General features: G+C 39.2%; 1 protein-coding gene across 1 annotated transcript; it reads right to left on the reverse strand.

Moving 5' to 3' along the window:
* Positions 1-755: 755 nt before the first annotated feature.
* Positions 756-12,448, reverse strand: LOC121331208 (zona pellucida sperm-binding protein 3-like). Its single transcript, XM_041278439.1, has 10 exons — positions 12,385-12,448; positions 9,437-9,609; positions 7,759-7,865; positions 6,906-6,997; positions 6,319-6,499; positions 5,154-5,262; positions 2,856-2,947; positions 2,111-2,199; positions 1,755-1,844; positions 756-1,078 (listed from the first exon to the last, which is right to left on the reverse strand). The coding sequence occupies exons 1-10, from the start codon at positions 12,446-12,448 to the stop codon at positions 948-950; spliced, it is 1,128 nt and encodes a 375-aa protein (XP_041134373.1). The 3' UTR covers positions 756-947.
* Positions 12,449-13,804: the final 1,356 nt, after the last annotated feature.

Genomic DNA, 13,804 nt, shown 5'->3' on the forward strand with positions numbered 1-13,804 from the left:
CTGTTTAAGCTTTACAGCAAGGCTTAGACTGGCCCAGCAACAACTATTCCTCACTCTAGATTACAATGATGTCATCTATAGGAGAGCTAACAAGGAGTCATTGAAAAAGATCAATACAATGTTTAACAGATCTGTAGATTTGTACTCCAGTCTATCCCACTAGAGCATCATCGCAGCTTATACTCCAGGTTAAATTTACAGACACCTGCAAAACAGAACAAACTACCACTGGTATCTGACTCCTTAAAGGGGCACAACATGCCACCCCCCCCCCCCCGAGTTTTCTAGTAGGTACAGTTTGCACAATGTCAGTGGTACTAAACATCTTGGAACACCTACAGTGAAGAGTTGTGGGTAGAAATATAATTTGCTTTTGCTGCAGTCTGACTGGCTGCACTTGCTAGTTAAGCTTAGATCAGAGGCTTCCCAGTAAATTTTTAAAAGACTGTCTTACCAGTATTTATCTGAGCCCTGTATGATTTTACATAACTGCTTTCATGTTTGATTGATTGTATTTATGGTGTTTTTGTGAAAACTAGACATATTGCTTTTGCCAGGACATCTATGAAAATGAGCAGAATTAGCGCTTATGGCCAAGAAAAAAAAGTTTGGGAACATGTTGGAGCAGATGTGCTGGTGCCCACAGGTAGGCTTTCAGGCAACTTTTGCAGCAAGTATTAGTCGATTCACTTGTCTTAAATCAGCATTTAACCTTCAAAGACATTGCTCACAATACAAGTTCCTAATGCAGTTTTTATTGCATCAAGGACTATTGTACCGACAGTTGGGTGGGAGAAGACTTAACTCTTATTACACATGTACCAGTGTGACTACACCAGCGACTTGACTAGCAGATTGAAATAATCTGAGTAAACTCTTTGAAAAAGGAGATTTATTTCTTCACATATTTCAATGAGAATCAGGATTGTTGTTGAGGGACAAGCAGGTCATAGCTGATCTTGGGGCTGGCTCTTCCACTTCCACACACAGACATAGTACCCCAGAGACAGAGCCCCCAGCACAGCCATTACCAGCAGGGTGGCAATAAGGAGCAGCAAAGCCAGGCTCAGGTCCTCATCTGTGGGAACAAGGGAGGAAAATTTGAGTTACATATTTAAAAATTACTGCAATACCTGAAACAACTTCACTTAATCCACAAGTTACAGTAGAGTGCAATTTTATTCTAACATCCCATTGCTTCTGTAATTGATGCAATGCATATGAAATCAAACTGAATCTCAGAAAATTGTCAATGGCTAAAATTTAATGGACACAAGACATGTAATTAAATTTTGTAGTAGAGAAAAGGAACACCACCGCATAGTAAAATGCGGGACTTAAGTCATTTAGCAAGATGCTCCATTAAAGCAAAGTGGTGCAACATTCACAAGCGACTTGTTTCTAAATCAGATTTAAGCAATCAGATTTCATGAAGGCTTCATGCAGGAGGCTATATAAAAAAAAATATACAAAAACAGGCAAATCCTGGTGTCCAATAAATGTACACTGTATATGCCACAAAGTTCATAGTATGTGTAAAAGTCCATAGCGAGGCCTCCACAAAATTGAGTTGCTGCAGACTTCCAGTTGCAGTATATACAAATATACATGTGGGGTAAGAGTGCAGATGGTATAGAATGGGTCACCTAGTCAAGGCATAATCCTACAAGGAGGGGCAGAACAGTCTGTTCTTAATGTTTACAGTATGCAGGACTAAGACCTGCTCAGTACTGACAATGGGGTCAATCGCTTACCCTGGTCCAGGGGTTCATCACTGTCAGTAGACTCCTCTCTGTAAGCAATCCTCAGAGGTCCCAGCACTGCAGTGCGTCTCAGTCCATCATCTGCACAAGAGGGAGATGGAAATAAGACTACTTGCATGGCAGTTTTAGCCATTCATTTTTACTACACACTTGATTAGCCATTGTAGGGAACAGGCTCAGGAGCACATTATAAACTCTGCAAAAGCCTGGCATGGATTGAACTACTATGGGTCTCCCCAGTCATCCCAAGCAAGCGTTCAAATTAAGTAAATCTTGAATGTATTGGTCCTTTTCGTTAAATGAAAATAAATTCTAACTTTCTAGGGAGAAGCCTCCTAGTCTGTTACCCATGTCTCTCCTCCTCCTAGCAGTGCATTTTGAATTGCAGCAGCCACACACCAGTGTGCTTTGGTCAGGGTTATCCAGCAGCTCCCATCTAGAACCAGAAACAAAGACTCAGCATGTGCTAAAGTACATCCTTGCCAGGCTGTTTGTACATAAACAAATGTTAAAGACTTTGCAAAAAGTTAAGTGATCTACAAATTAAATTTAAAGCTATAAAAAGTACAATACAGAAGAAAAAGGAAGCCAAGCGGATACTCTGTACCAGGACACCTGAAGGTTTAAATAAAGTAGTATAGTTTCATTACCCATGCAGTAAATGACATCACAAAATAGAAGCAAGCTTACAAGTACCACCACTGTTAGTCTTAAAACTCTTGATAAGGGATGTTCAACATACCAAAATTGTCTCAAGCACATTATTTTCACAAGCATGATAAATAAGATTACATAAACTTCATAATTAGAAGCATGTAATAAAATGGTCATGGAAGAATCAGACATCTACAGGGTTGGTGTCTATTCCTTTGAAGGAACTTGAAATTAAGACAACTTTAAAATTTGCAGCTTATTTTAAAATTGACCAACAGACTTCAATGTTAATCAAAATGACAAAAGGAGCTGGAATAGATTCAAAAGAGGCTTCCATATTATACTATATGGAAGGGTCTACACTACAGGGTGCTAGTACTGGCAATCATTTAAGAGAGGACATGCAAGATTAAGAGTACAAGAGAGCACAGTCCTTACTTATTGGTCTGCATGTTGAAGGAACAGGCTTTCATCATGGGGTCTTGAAGCTGGGCTGGGTCCCAAGCGAGAATCTGACAGTGTATGAACACCTAAGGAGCAAAGAGATCACTGTTTAGCACATGCAACAGGGTGGGGGCGGGCAAAGCATTTTAGTGCACATCAAATCAGCACCACTAGAGGGCACTATATAGCCATTGTTCTGCACTAAATGGATCTATAGCCCTGGGCTGATCAAGACCTTGTGCTGGAGTCATGTGGCAACATAAGATTTATTTTTACGGATTTGAAGACACCGCCAGGACAACCTGTAGTAGTCAAAATACAGCAAATTAGTGTTCACAAGCCTGCAACCGTGAATGAGGGCAAGACTACTGAAGCACTGTAGTAAACTGAAGTCTTATTTTCAGTATGGCTCCAAGAGTTCCCTGTGAATTAGTTTAGCCTAAAAGATTGGCTTCACTAAGAGCATTAAAAGAAATATTTGGATAAAATTCACAACAAATTGATCAAAGTAACACTTTTAGAGCAGGTGCAGTGACTATTGTGCCAATTATTAATTGACATCACAAAGATACAAAATGGATCCATCAATCCTGGACAGGTGTTGTGACTCTTGGTCTCCCAGTTTAGTGCCTGTTATTGACAGATTGTCTGGTTATACCATCGCCAGTTTTGAAGTTTCTGGCTGTAAGCACCCAAGACAGCGAGCCACAGTACGCTCGCCTAGTCCAGCCTCCAACATGCCGATTGCACTGCTCAGACGTGGCTTTTATTGAAGCTTACAATTAAACCGCTGAAGTCCCTCCATATTCAATCAACTGTCTCATTAAGTGCACATGCTTCAGTCCTAGTCACTCAAGCCTGTCAATGTCCATCATTTATATACCTTGTTTATCAAATAAATGGGTTAAGTTCTTTGGTGCTCTATAGATTTACACTTCCCTATGCAACAGGGATGAGGCTGGATATGAACCTGCAGCCCCATGCACCACAAGAGAGTCTTACCCACCATGCAAGAGAGCCAGGTTCATCTGCAGTCAGGTTTTAGAGCCTTTAACCTCATCAATGACGGGACCAGACCATCAGTAAGGACAGTGCAGACACTTCGTCAGCGTGTACTGCCTAGTAGCAGAGCACTCAATGAACCTACACCGAGTAGGATCTGCAATTTGACTCTTGTGAATCGGTCAAATGTGTGTAACCTACATATTTCATGAATTTATATTTTCTAGCATAGACAATAGCATACAAAATGCTTCTGAAGAATTTTACAAAAAAATAGATGTTACTCTTCTACAGGTACCACATCAATTTCTTGTTTCAAGTCCATTTCTTCTGCCCTACAGCAACACAATCAGGGCTGTCAACCATTACAAAAACCTGCCCAATCATGATCAAGTTATGATGTAAATTACATCTGTTCTCCATTGTAAACAAATAGCAGCTAGATTTTCAATTGTACTTTATTGCATTGTGCACAATTACTAAACATTCACTCTAAATACAAATCAAGTAAAACCAGTGTTAGTAAGGTTGTAGCCGATGAAATGCCAGATCTTGTACATTGTTCACACGCCAATAGACAAATCCTCACCCTTAAACAAAAAAAAAAAAAAAAAAAAAAAAAAAAAAAAAAAAAAAAAAAAACTCCTTCCTCAAACAGGATGCAACATTTATATTTCACCCACAATTAACATCTCTTGGTGGACCCAAGAGCATCTTACTAAATCACTCAAGAGCTTTACTTTTGTCTATCCTTTCTCCCCTCCCCCCACACAAAAAAACTGAAGAAATTTGCTAAAACCACCCCCCCCATAAAAAAAAAAAAAAAAAAAAAACTTTACATCTCCCACAAAACAATGAGAAGCAACCCGCCTAGCATCTCCCACAAAACAATAAAAAGCCACCCAGTTGGCAGCACTTATCATACACTTCCACAAACAGCATTTTATACAAGACAGGGAGATTGTAAGGAGACTAGCCAATTGCATGAATGCACTTTAACATCTGTCGTCTAGCCAAACTAGAATGGATAGGATTTCTGCCACTTTATAGTACTTGTATATTTTTTTCCTCCTACATAAAATCATATTACTCCCTGTAGTCTTTACTGGCAGTTTATGTTGCATTTGCAGTCACAGTGTTCAGAGTACAGGAATTATGGAGCCGTTTCTCAAACAGGTGATACATACAACACAAAGCAGTAGTACTTCCATCAGCACAAACAGTACTCATTTGTTTAGAGGTCCTCAGGTCAGGATGCCTAATGTCATGGGGAGTCTGCTCAATACTCACAGCAGAGTCACCTTGCGTGAATTTGAATGCTTGTACAGAAAGGCGAATCTCAGAGGTCTGGATTCTGGGCAAGAATCTGGAGTTGGCTGTCCGGCCATCTACAAAGCATCTGCAACAAGACAGTGAACAGGAAAGCATAGACAAATACCCGTTGCACAGCAATTTCAGCCACTGCTGATTTTACAAGTTCAATAAAAACGCACCCAAGCTTGTTACCTATACACTGGGGCTAATTAAGCGCAAAGTAAAACCTGCTTTGCAATAGGAGTTTTATTCCCATCCCTGCAATGCAGTTACAGTAGCAATTAAAGATTGTAATTACAATGCATCAGTGGGAAGATGCCTGCTGCACAGCAGTTTGAGCCACTCCTTGTTTCACCGAGAGTTTGACACTTGAGATGGTTACCTATGCACTGGAGATTCAAGCACCGTTCCAAATCATGTTCATCGTTTTCTCCTTAAGACATAGGGGGTTAACTGCAGCATACCAAACTTAGTCCTTTTGATACATCCTACTAGTGGGTTAAGGAGGTTTAGTCCACTTGCACTTGTTAATCCAGATTGCATCGTACCAGACTATCACCACCACAGGTAGCTCATCCGCTAAAATCAGACTAAGACCATGATTGCAGCATACCAAATCTGACTCGAGATGATCCTGTTCAGGTGGACTAACTTGTTATAAAATAAGACTAACTTTGTACGCTTACTCATCCTACATTTATACAGCACATTTTAAAACAAAGATAGCTCCATTATTCTCCGCAATGACATCTGAATTATTGAAACGAAAAGGTTTGCTTGCATAACCCAGTTTCATGTGAAAAGCATCACTAAAATACAATATATAATCCTTTAAATATAAAATTGACATATTCACTGTGTACAATGAAATTTCAATGTGTCATTGATACTATTAAGTAATACATTTTCTAGGTAGACTAGAATACAGCCTGTAAAATTTACATATGACACAGGGGTTGTTTGTCTTTTTCAAGCCCACTTGGCTTCTCCCTCCCTCCCCCCAGAGATCTCCAACCCTGGTCTGGACAGGTTTAATGGATTCAATTACATGATTTAGAACAGGTGCCAGGAACAGACCAGGAGTAGAAGGGCCAACTTTGTCCACCTATGGTGTATTCATCCCTGTATGGATGTACCATACCCATGGTTGGTGATGAGAGGGTAGGTGTGTGATGAAGCACTCAGCTCAGCTGTAGAAGCTGCCAGACACTCATCCACATAGAGAATGAGAGGCATGTGGGACTGCGGATTCACAGAGGCAGAGATTTGAATGGGGGATCCCAGAAAGAAGAGGTTGGAGACACGGGGGGCAGAGAAATCATCTGAAACAAAAACAGGTGACAAGTCAGTCCAGATATTGACTACAAAAAGGCCAGTCACACTTGCTATGCAAGTGTCAAGGAAGGGGTGGCCAGCCCCTGGTCCTGGAAAGCCATAATCTGCAAGTCGTCCGGGATTCTTAAATCAATGGCTAAAGACCTGGAGAAAAATAAGCTATTAATTGGTTCACTTTGAGAACTTTAAAAGGAAAGCCAGAAGCACCAAGCCATAAACCAAGATATTTAAATTGTGTTACAGTTCTAAGTCCAAAACCATCATTTTATGGAAGATTACTTAACACTGCACAATTTAGGTGCAGATCCAAAACATGCTTTTAGTAGCATTTCAAACCAACTTGCTATTTACTAGTTAGTTTTATAAGAGAGTGCACGGGGAGGAGCAACTGACCATTCATGATTCTCATGGAGAATTCCAGTTTTCCCATCCCAGCAGCATCTCCAGTGGCTGGGCTGAAGACAGGGGGCAGCCAAGCAGAGGGTCTGTTGGGAGGGAGAGGAAAGCTTAGGTAGAACAGCAGAGGAATTCAAGTAGTCTTAGGTTTGAGTCAAGGTTTAGCAGCACATCTCAAATACATTTAATAGATGACAATGAAGTAAGTGGGTATGGGACAGATTGTCACTCTAGTCTACATACATCAAAACGGGGGACTACATTGAACACTCCCATATTGAAAGATTTTATAGAACATAGTACAGTGCAAGTTAAGCTACCACAATAGTTCTGTCAACAGAACTAGGCAGTTGTAAAATGCTAAACCACTTTGTGCTTTAACTAGATCTTAAAACAATTTCTTTAAGTCACCTCTTGAGCAGTGTTCCATTTCTTAGCATTAAGATTGCAGATGTGGCCAATTACATAATCATTAATTTACTCACCAACTATTCCAAGATTTAATTGGTGATTTGACTTCATATGCACAGTCAAAACTACAGAAGCAATGGGGTGTTCCAATAGTTGTGGAACTAAGTAAAAACACCCACAGTGAAATTTTACACTATCTATGAAGCTCAAGAGGGGTAAATTGAATTTAAAAAAAAAAAAAACTATAGGTAGGAATAGCAAATTCAGGCTTCAGATGTTTGCCATTAAAAAAAAAAGTTAGAATTAACTTTTGCAATTAGGAATTTGAGAATTAATAGGTAGATATCACTTAAATGTGTCATTACAAAAAAAAAACTGTCCTCAAAACAAGGCCCACGGCACTCAACAGGTTGACAGTCAGAGAGCTCTTAATACTCACTTGTTGTAGATGCACAAAACGGGGGCAACAAATGTAGTTTTGAAGAAGCCGTCTCTTTGCGTGGGCTCGTAAACCACATTATTTATGTAACTGATATTGGAAGTTATCTGAAAATTTAAAAAAAAATAAGTCACTCTTCCGCACATTAACAAATTGGAAGCCAAGGGAACACAAAGGCACTTCAGGCGAAGAAGTTGTTTCAGGAGATCAGGTTTTAGGCCACTGCACACCAGGGGAGACTTGGTGTTTGATACAGCAAAGTTTTCACCCTCCCCTTCACACAAGCATTGTTTATTTGTGGGATACATGTACCTTAAAAGGTAAAAACTCGGAAGACAAAGGTAGATTTAAAATAGACTTGACAGTAGTTAACAGCATTAACAGGAAACTTAACGTAACAGCCAGATTATGCCATCTAAAAGTTTACACAGATTTAAGAACCCCCCACCCCAGTTATACAAAAGTAATGCAAGTAACACTGCCAGCAAGATAATGCCTCACCACACACACCTGGGAGTGGGCTGTGGTTCCAAATGGTCTTAAATTTTAACTAATGTAATCTTCCACAAAATGTATATATTTTTGTACACATTTGCTGGAATGTATTGCTAAACACAGCATTTAATTTATCCAGAATATTGAAAGGCTGCAGCACTCTATGCACAGAGATGGTAGTTTCTGTAAAGTGGTTGTTCCAGTTTAATAAAAGCGCAGAAATTACTCTTCTTTCCTATTGTGGGTTGCAATTTGAAGTATTTCTGCAGTTGACCAGAACACTAAAACAGAGGGGAACGGTAGTTCCTCGCGCCAAGTTATCAAAGCACGAGAACTGACAGACTATACAGCAAAGAGTTCACACATTCAGGGTATTGGTGCAGCAAAAGTTTAAAAAAAAAAAAAGCACCATTTCACTTTAATTTGTAGTTCACTTGGGGGGGGGGGGGGGGGGGGGGGGGGGGGGGGGGGGGGGGGGGGGGGGGGGGAGTAAAATTAAATTTTGCAGATCCCAGGCACTTATCCACGCATATGTACATTACAGGACATAGTTTAGTGACATTTGTCAACATTGAAACACTACAAGTCATTTATGTGAATGATTTATTTCAGTTTCAAAAATGGAACATTTGCCTGCAAAAAAAGATCTTTAAAAATAAAACGGTTTGGTATACATGGGCTTTGAACCTTTAACCTTCAATTTGCAACGGTTAGGTAAACTGCTAGACTATTAGTTGAAAACAAGCAGTATTTTGAAAGATGAAGTCAATCAGCCAAGATGCTTGGGACGAAGATTTTTTTTAAAGTCATCTGAGGAGGACGATCAGAATTTCAAAATCGATTACTTGTCAGTTTTGGTTACCTGGTTATCATTGTGATCCCCATTGGACCAAGGAAGAATGGTTTCCTCTCAATACTGGTTGGAGAGATAGACAATCAACTTTCCATTCAAATGATTTTGCCTTCGGTTTTACAGTTGTGCTTGCTTGCTTTGTGCTGGGCAAGGTTACTCCAATGGCTTCTCGAAACTATCCACTTTAGATGGCTGGGCACTTTAACTTTGCATTTTCATTTGTTTCAGATAGAGATACAGAGCAAGATGGCAAATACAATTACGGTTATTACAACCAACATACATTGTTCATTATATTGCTTTGCATTACACGCTCTGTGTTGCACTTACCATACGCATAAATCTGCAGTCTAGTTTCCCGTAGCTAAAGAAGGCTGAAGACCCCTGCACATTGGACACGGGGCAGCTGCCCAGAGAGAGCCCGTTGGGGTCCAGTGGCAAGCCAAAGAAGTTCAGCTCGACGCCAACAGTGATCTTGTCAACTCCACAGTCCACAGTCAGGGCTGGAGAGAGAAAAAAAAAAAAAAAGTAACCGAAATGGATCAGTGTGACAAATACAAGGAGTTCTGGTTGTAAAACTCCCGACCTGTGAGGGTGCTAAATAGCAAAAGGAGAAGTATCTGGACAGGCTGGTCTGACAGTTTCTAAGGTCGGGAAGCTACAAGCAATAGATCCAGCTGGAAGAGTTTACCAAGGGTTCATGCAGGGTAGCAAAAGGGGCCAGAGAAACACTAATCTTTTCCTTCGCTTGGGTTGTGTGCATAAACCTGGAAGGACTGAGAGCCGCAGCAGTAACTGCCCAAGAATACTCCCGAGTTTGTTTTATATGTTGGCAATTGTCTTGTTTGTTGAATCAGACGGCTACACACTTTCAAGAGCTGTCACTTTTGGGCAAGCACAAGCCGGAACTGCACTTCACGAACTATCAAATAGCCTGTTATCACCCACCACGAGCACCAACACACACCCTGGACTGGTGACCGTTTTAGCATTGTGGGACGTATAACACTTGTCTGGGACTGTAAACCTGTTAGTTTGGCTCCGTGCATTCCATTGTGTATTGCCGGAGCATTTCTTTTTGGTCACCACACCCGGATTATAGTTAAAACCTCCTTTTCCTACCAGATTACAATGGTTTGATTTCAATGGTATCACCTCTATACCCATTCACAATTCACCAGCCTCTTTACCACAATCAGTTACTGGGAGTTTGAACAATCAGGCACTGCAGGGACACAGTAGCACACCTCTGGGCTGGCTTGAAGTACAGGGGTACTGTGCACCTGCAATGATAAATCCTGATAGTTGTGAATTTCATGACCTGTGTGCACAGGGCACTGCAACTTCTTACATTGCTTTTGAACACAAAACTATACTAGAACAGTCCGTGCCGACTGTCAATAGGGGCAGGATATTTTATAAATAAGGCGGTGGCAATCTTGAGTTTTAGTAGTTTAAGTTGTTCACAAAGGATAAACTATTTAAGCTATCTGGTCACACACAAACAGGCTAAAAATCAAAGTTAATATAAAAACCAAATATTTTCAAACAAAGCTGTAGAACTCATGAAAGGATAGCAGCAGTTGACCATCGCTAACGGCGCACTCATGGGTGGCACGTATAAGAGGCTTGGGAAGCCTCCCCAAAATAAAATCACCCAAACCCTCAAGAAATTGTTCTAACCAACAAAAATATGCAAGAGATACACCCACCCCCCCACTAGCGAGCAAAGCAGGTCAAACATTTCTTGTTTCTACTACAGCAACTGTAGGGCAGCTGGCATATCAAAATCAACACTGTAGACCGATACACAGGATTTAGTTGCATTTCAATGTCATTGGAGGAAACTGTGCTCGTTTAACATCAATTTTTCCCACAGATCTGAACCCCCCCCCCCGTACCTCTGCAGGAGGCAGATGATGAAAACACAACTCCTCTTCACTCATTTCATTTGCCTGGAACATCTATTCTAATTGCGGTTATATATACAAACAACTTCATGTGAATTTACAGAACTTGACTATTTTCATAGCATACTATTTGTTTTAACGCACCACCGTTTTGTGAGAATTTGTAACTGCACGTGACGCTACAATCAGAACATACTTCCTTCGACCGTTTGAACAAATGTCACCTTTCAGAACACTGATGCCAAATTATGAATTTCTCTGAAGTTTTCCAGTCATTCACTCTATTTTCAGAAAGCAGGGTCTTTTTAACTTCTGAAAAAAGTGTCTGCAAGAAAGGCAGAAAACCACATTTGCCTGCTTACTATACTCTAAATATGAAAATGTATTTTAATATACTGATGAAAGTTCATGGTTTTCCTTACCAAAGACAGTTCAGATACACAGGTAAACAAGGCTATGATGGTCCTGTTGCAGTACCACCAGGGGTCAAAATACAGGATTTAATTGCATTTCAATGTCATTCAAGGAGACATGCTTGGCTGGTTTAACGTCCATTTTTCCACTGATCCGAGCCCCATATAGATTTATTTTATATATATATATATATATATATATATATATATATATATATATATATATATATATCAAAAGTTTTCAAAAGTAAGAGTGCAGTTATTTATTTATTTTAAATATACCTTATGAAATACATCAAATGCCCCTTGATTATATAGGATAGTAAATGCATGTTTAAAAGCTTAATAGTCAGTATTAATAATTGATTTAAATTGGTGTGGAGTGGTGGAAATGGTGTTCGAAATTTTATATAGTACTGCGGAACAGGTTAACGGATTTAAAGTTTTTTAAAAAAAGATGCTTATCTGTACTGTTCTAATTTGCTTAAATGGGCATAACACGGTTTAAAGTACAAGCTAGTGCCATGTTAAATTATTTGGCCACTTTGTTTTTATCCCCAATAATGGCAAATATATATGTAGCACCCGAGTAGTTTCGAGGTCTGTTTTGTGCTATACATTATATAATTTCTCAAAAAGACGCAGGAGAATGAATCCTGTTTACAGCTTTTATTTGTGTTCATCAGTCCAACTATTTTTCAACTCAAAACAATGAATGAAACTTAGTATTCAGACTCGCTGGTAACAGAGTAATAAATATAAATAAGTCTCTAGAATTATATATATATATATATATATATATATATATATATATATATATATATATATATATATATATATATATATATATATTGTATCTTATTGTACAGTAGATGCAGGAGAAAGCGTGAAATACTAGCCTCCCCAGACGAAAAATTCCCGCGCCGCCTATGCCCGCACTATAAAGATAACTTACCGTCCTGAGCGCTGGTGGCGAGGACACAGCAAAGGGACAGCAGAACGCTTTTCAGTAATGCCATTTTGGGAAAACCACTGACGCGATCCCACCAGAGCTTTTTTATAGAGGAAGACAAAGCGAAACTAATTAAACCGAACGGGGATTGTGCATTCAACACGAGGGTTTTAAACGACCCAATACTACTGAAGTCACTTGTATGTTTGAAAAGTCAATTTCAGAAAAGCTGAAAGAAACTTAATAAACTTAATGGCAAACGACTTCAGGTCTTTTCCGGTGTTCAGTTATCTTATCAGTTGTATTCTTAAACAATTTTTCCCCCACAATGAATAATAATAATAATAATAATAATAATAATAATAATAATAAATTATACGTTTTATTTTGATTCTTTCAATCTAATATATACAATAAAAAAATGTAATAAAAAAAAAATCCAATATAGCAAATGGTTATGCTTAAAAATCTGTAAATATCCAGATGTTTTTGGTTTTGGGGGGAGAAAGCTTTGTAATAAAAAGAAAATTCGATTCCTCTATCACTATTGCATAGCAGTTTGAGCCGGTACTGGTTTTACTGAGAGTTTAATCGGACACCTGAGCTTGTTCCCTGGGCTAATCAAGCTCGTAGTGAAGCCTAGAATGGATGACACTGCAATGGAACAGGGGTATTATTTCTCTCCCCGGTATTGTAGTCTAACTCGGTTAAAATCACTGGTGTTAATGCCCTCGTGTGCCGTTTATCACCGCTGAAATGTCCCGAATGCGCGTTTGTGTGCGTTATGTTAAACCGTGTATTAGAAACCATGGCTGCCGTTGACTCTAATGAATGCATTAGTATTCTCGTAATGCTCAGTTCGATTCCCGGTTGACGTAATTCATTATTTTTTTCCTTATTCCTTTTTTTTTTTGGAGCCTAATATGTACAGCGATCCCGATAAACCGCATAAAGTGTTTTACGCACTGAAAACACATTCATAAGGTATGATATTTACATTGAATGCGTAACAAATACGCACCGCAATTTTGCTGCAGAGCTTGAGTTTGCAAGATTATTGAATTTTTTTGGTATTGTAATATCACAAATGGTTACAACATGAACTACGTTTTATTTTGTTTTAGAAGAAATGGAGAGATACAATCGAGACCATCAATGTGCTTAAAAATATATATTTAATTATTTTGATTTGTTTACAAAATACAGTCATTCTACTTTCGTAATGGATAGTACATTCTTAACTGTATACTATGTTCTTATAGTATGCTAAGTGTATGGCCCTGGAAAGGGTTAACAAAGTTACTGTATAAAAGTGGTTTAAATTGATTGATGTAGTACTGTTATTGATCCGTCCTGACACAAGTTGTCGCTGCGAGACGGGGCACTCAGAATAGAGATAGGCCGGTAGTTAATAAATGATTTG

The sequence above is a fragment of the Polyodon spathula genome, chromosome 18 (assembly GCF_017654505.1).
Source record: "Polyodon spathula isolate WHYD16114869_AA chromosome 18, ASM1765450v1, whole genome shotgun sequence".
Taxonomy (NCBI): domain Eukaryota; kingdom Metazoa; phylum Chordata; class Actinopteri; order Acipenseriformes; family Polyodontidae; genus Polyodon; species Polyodon spathula.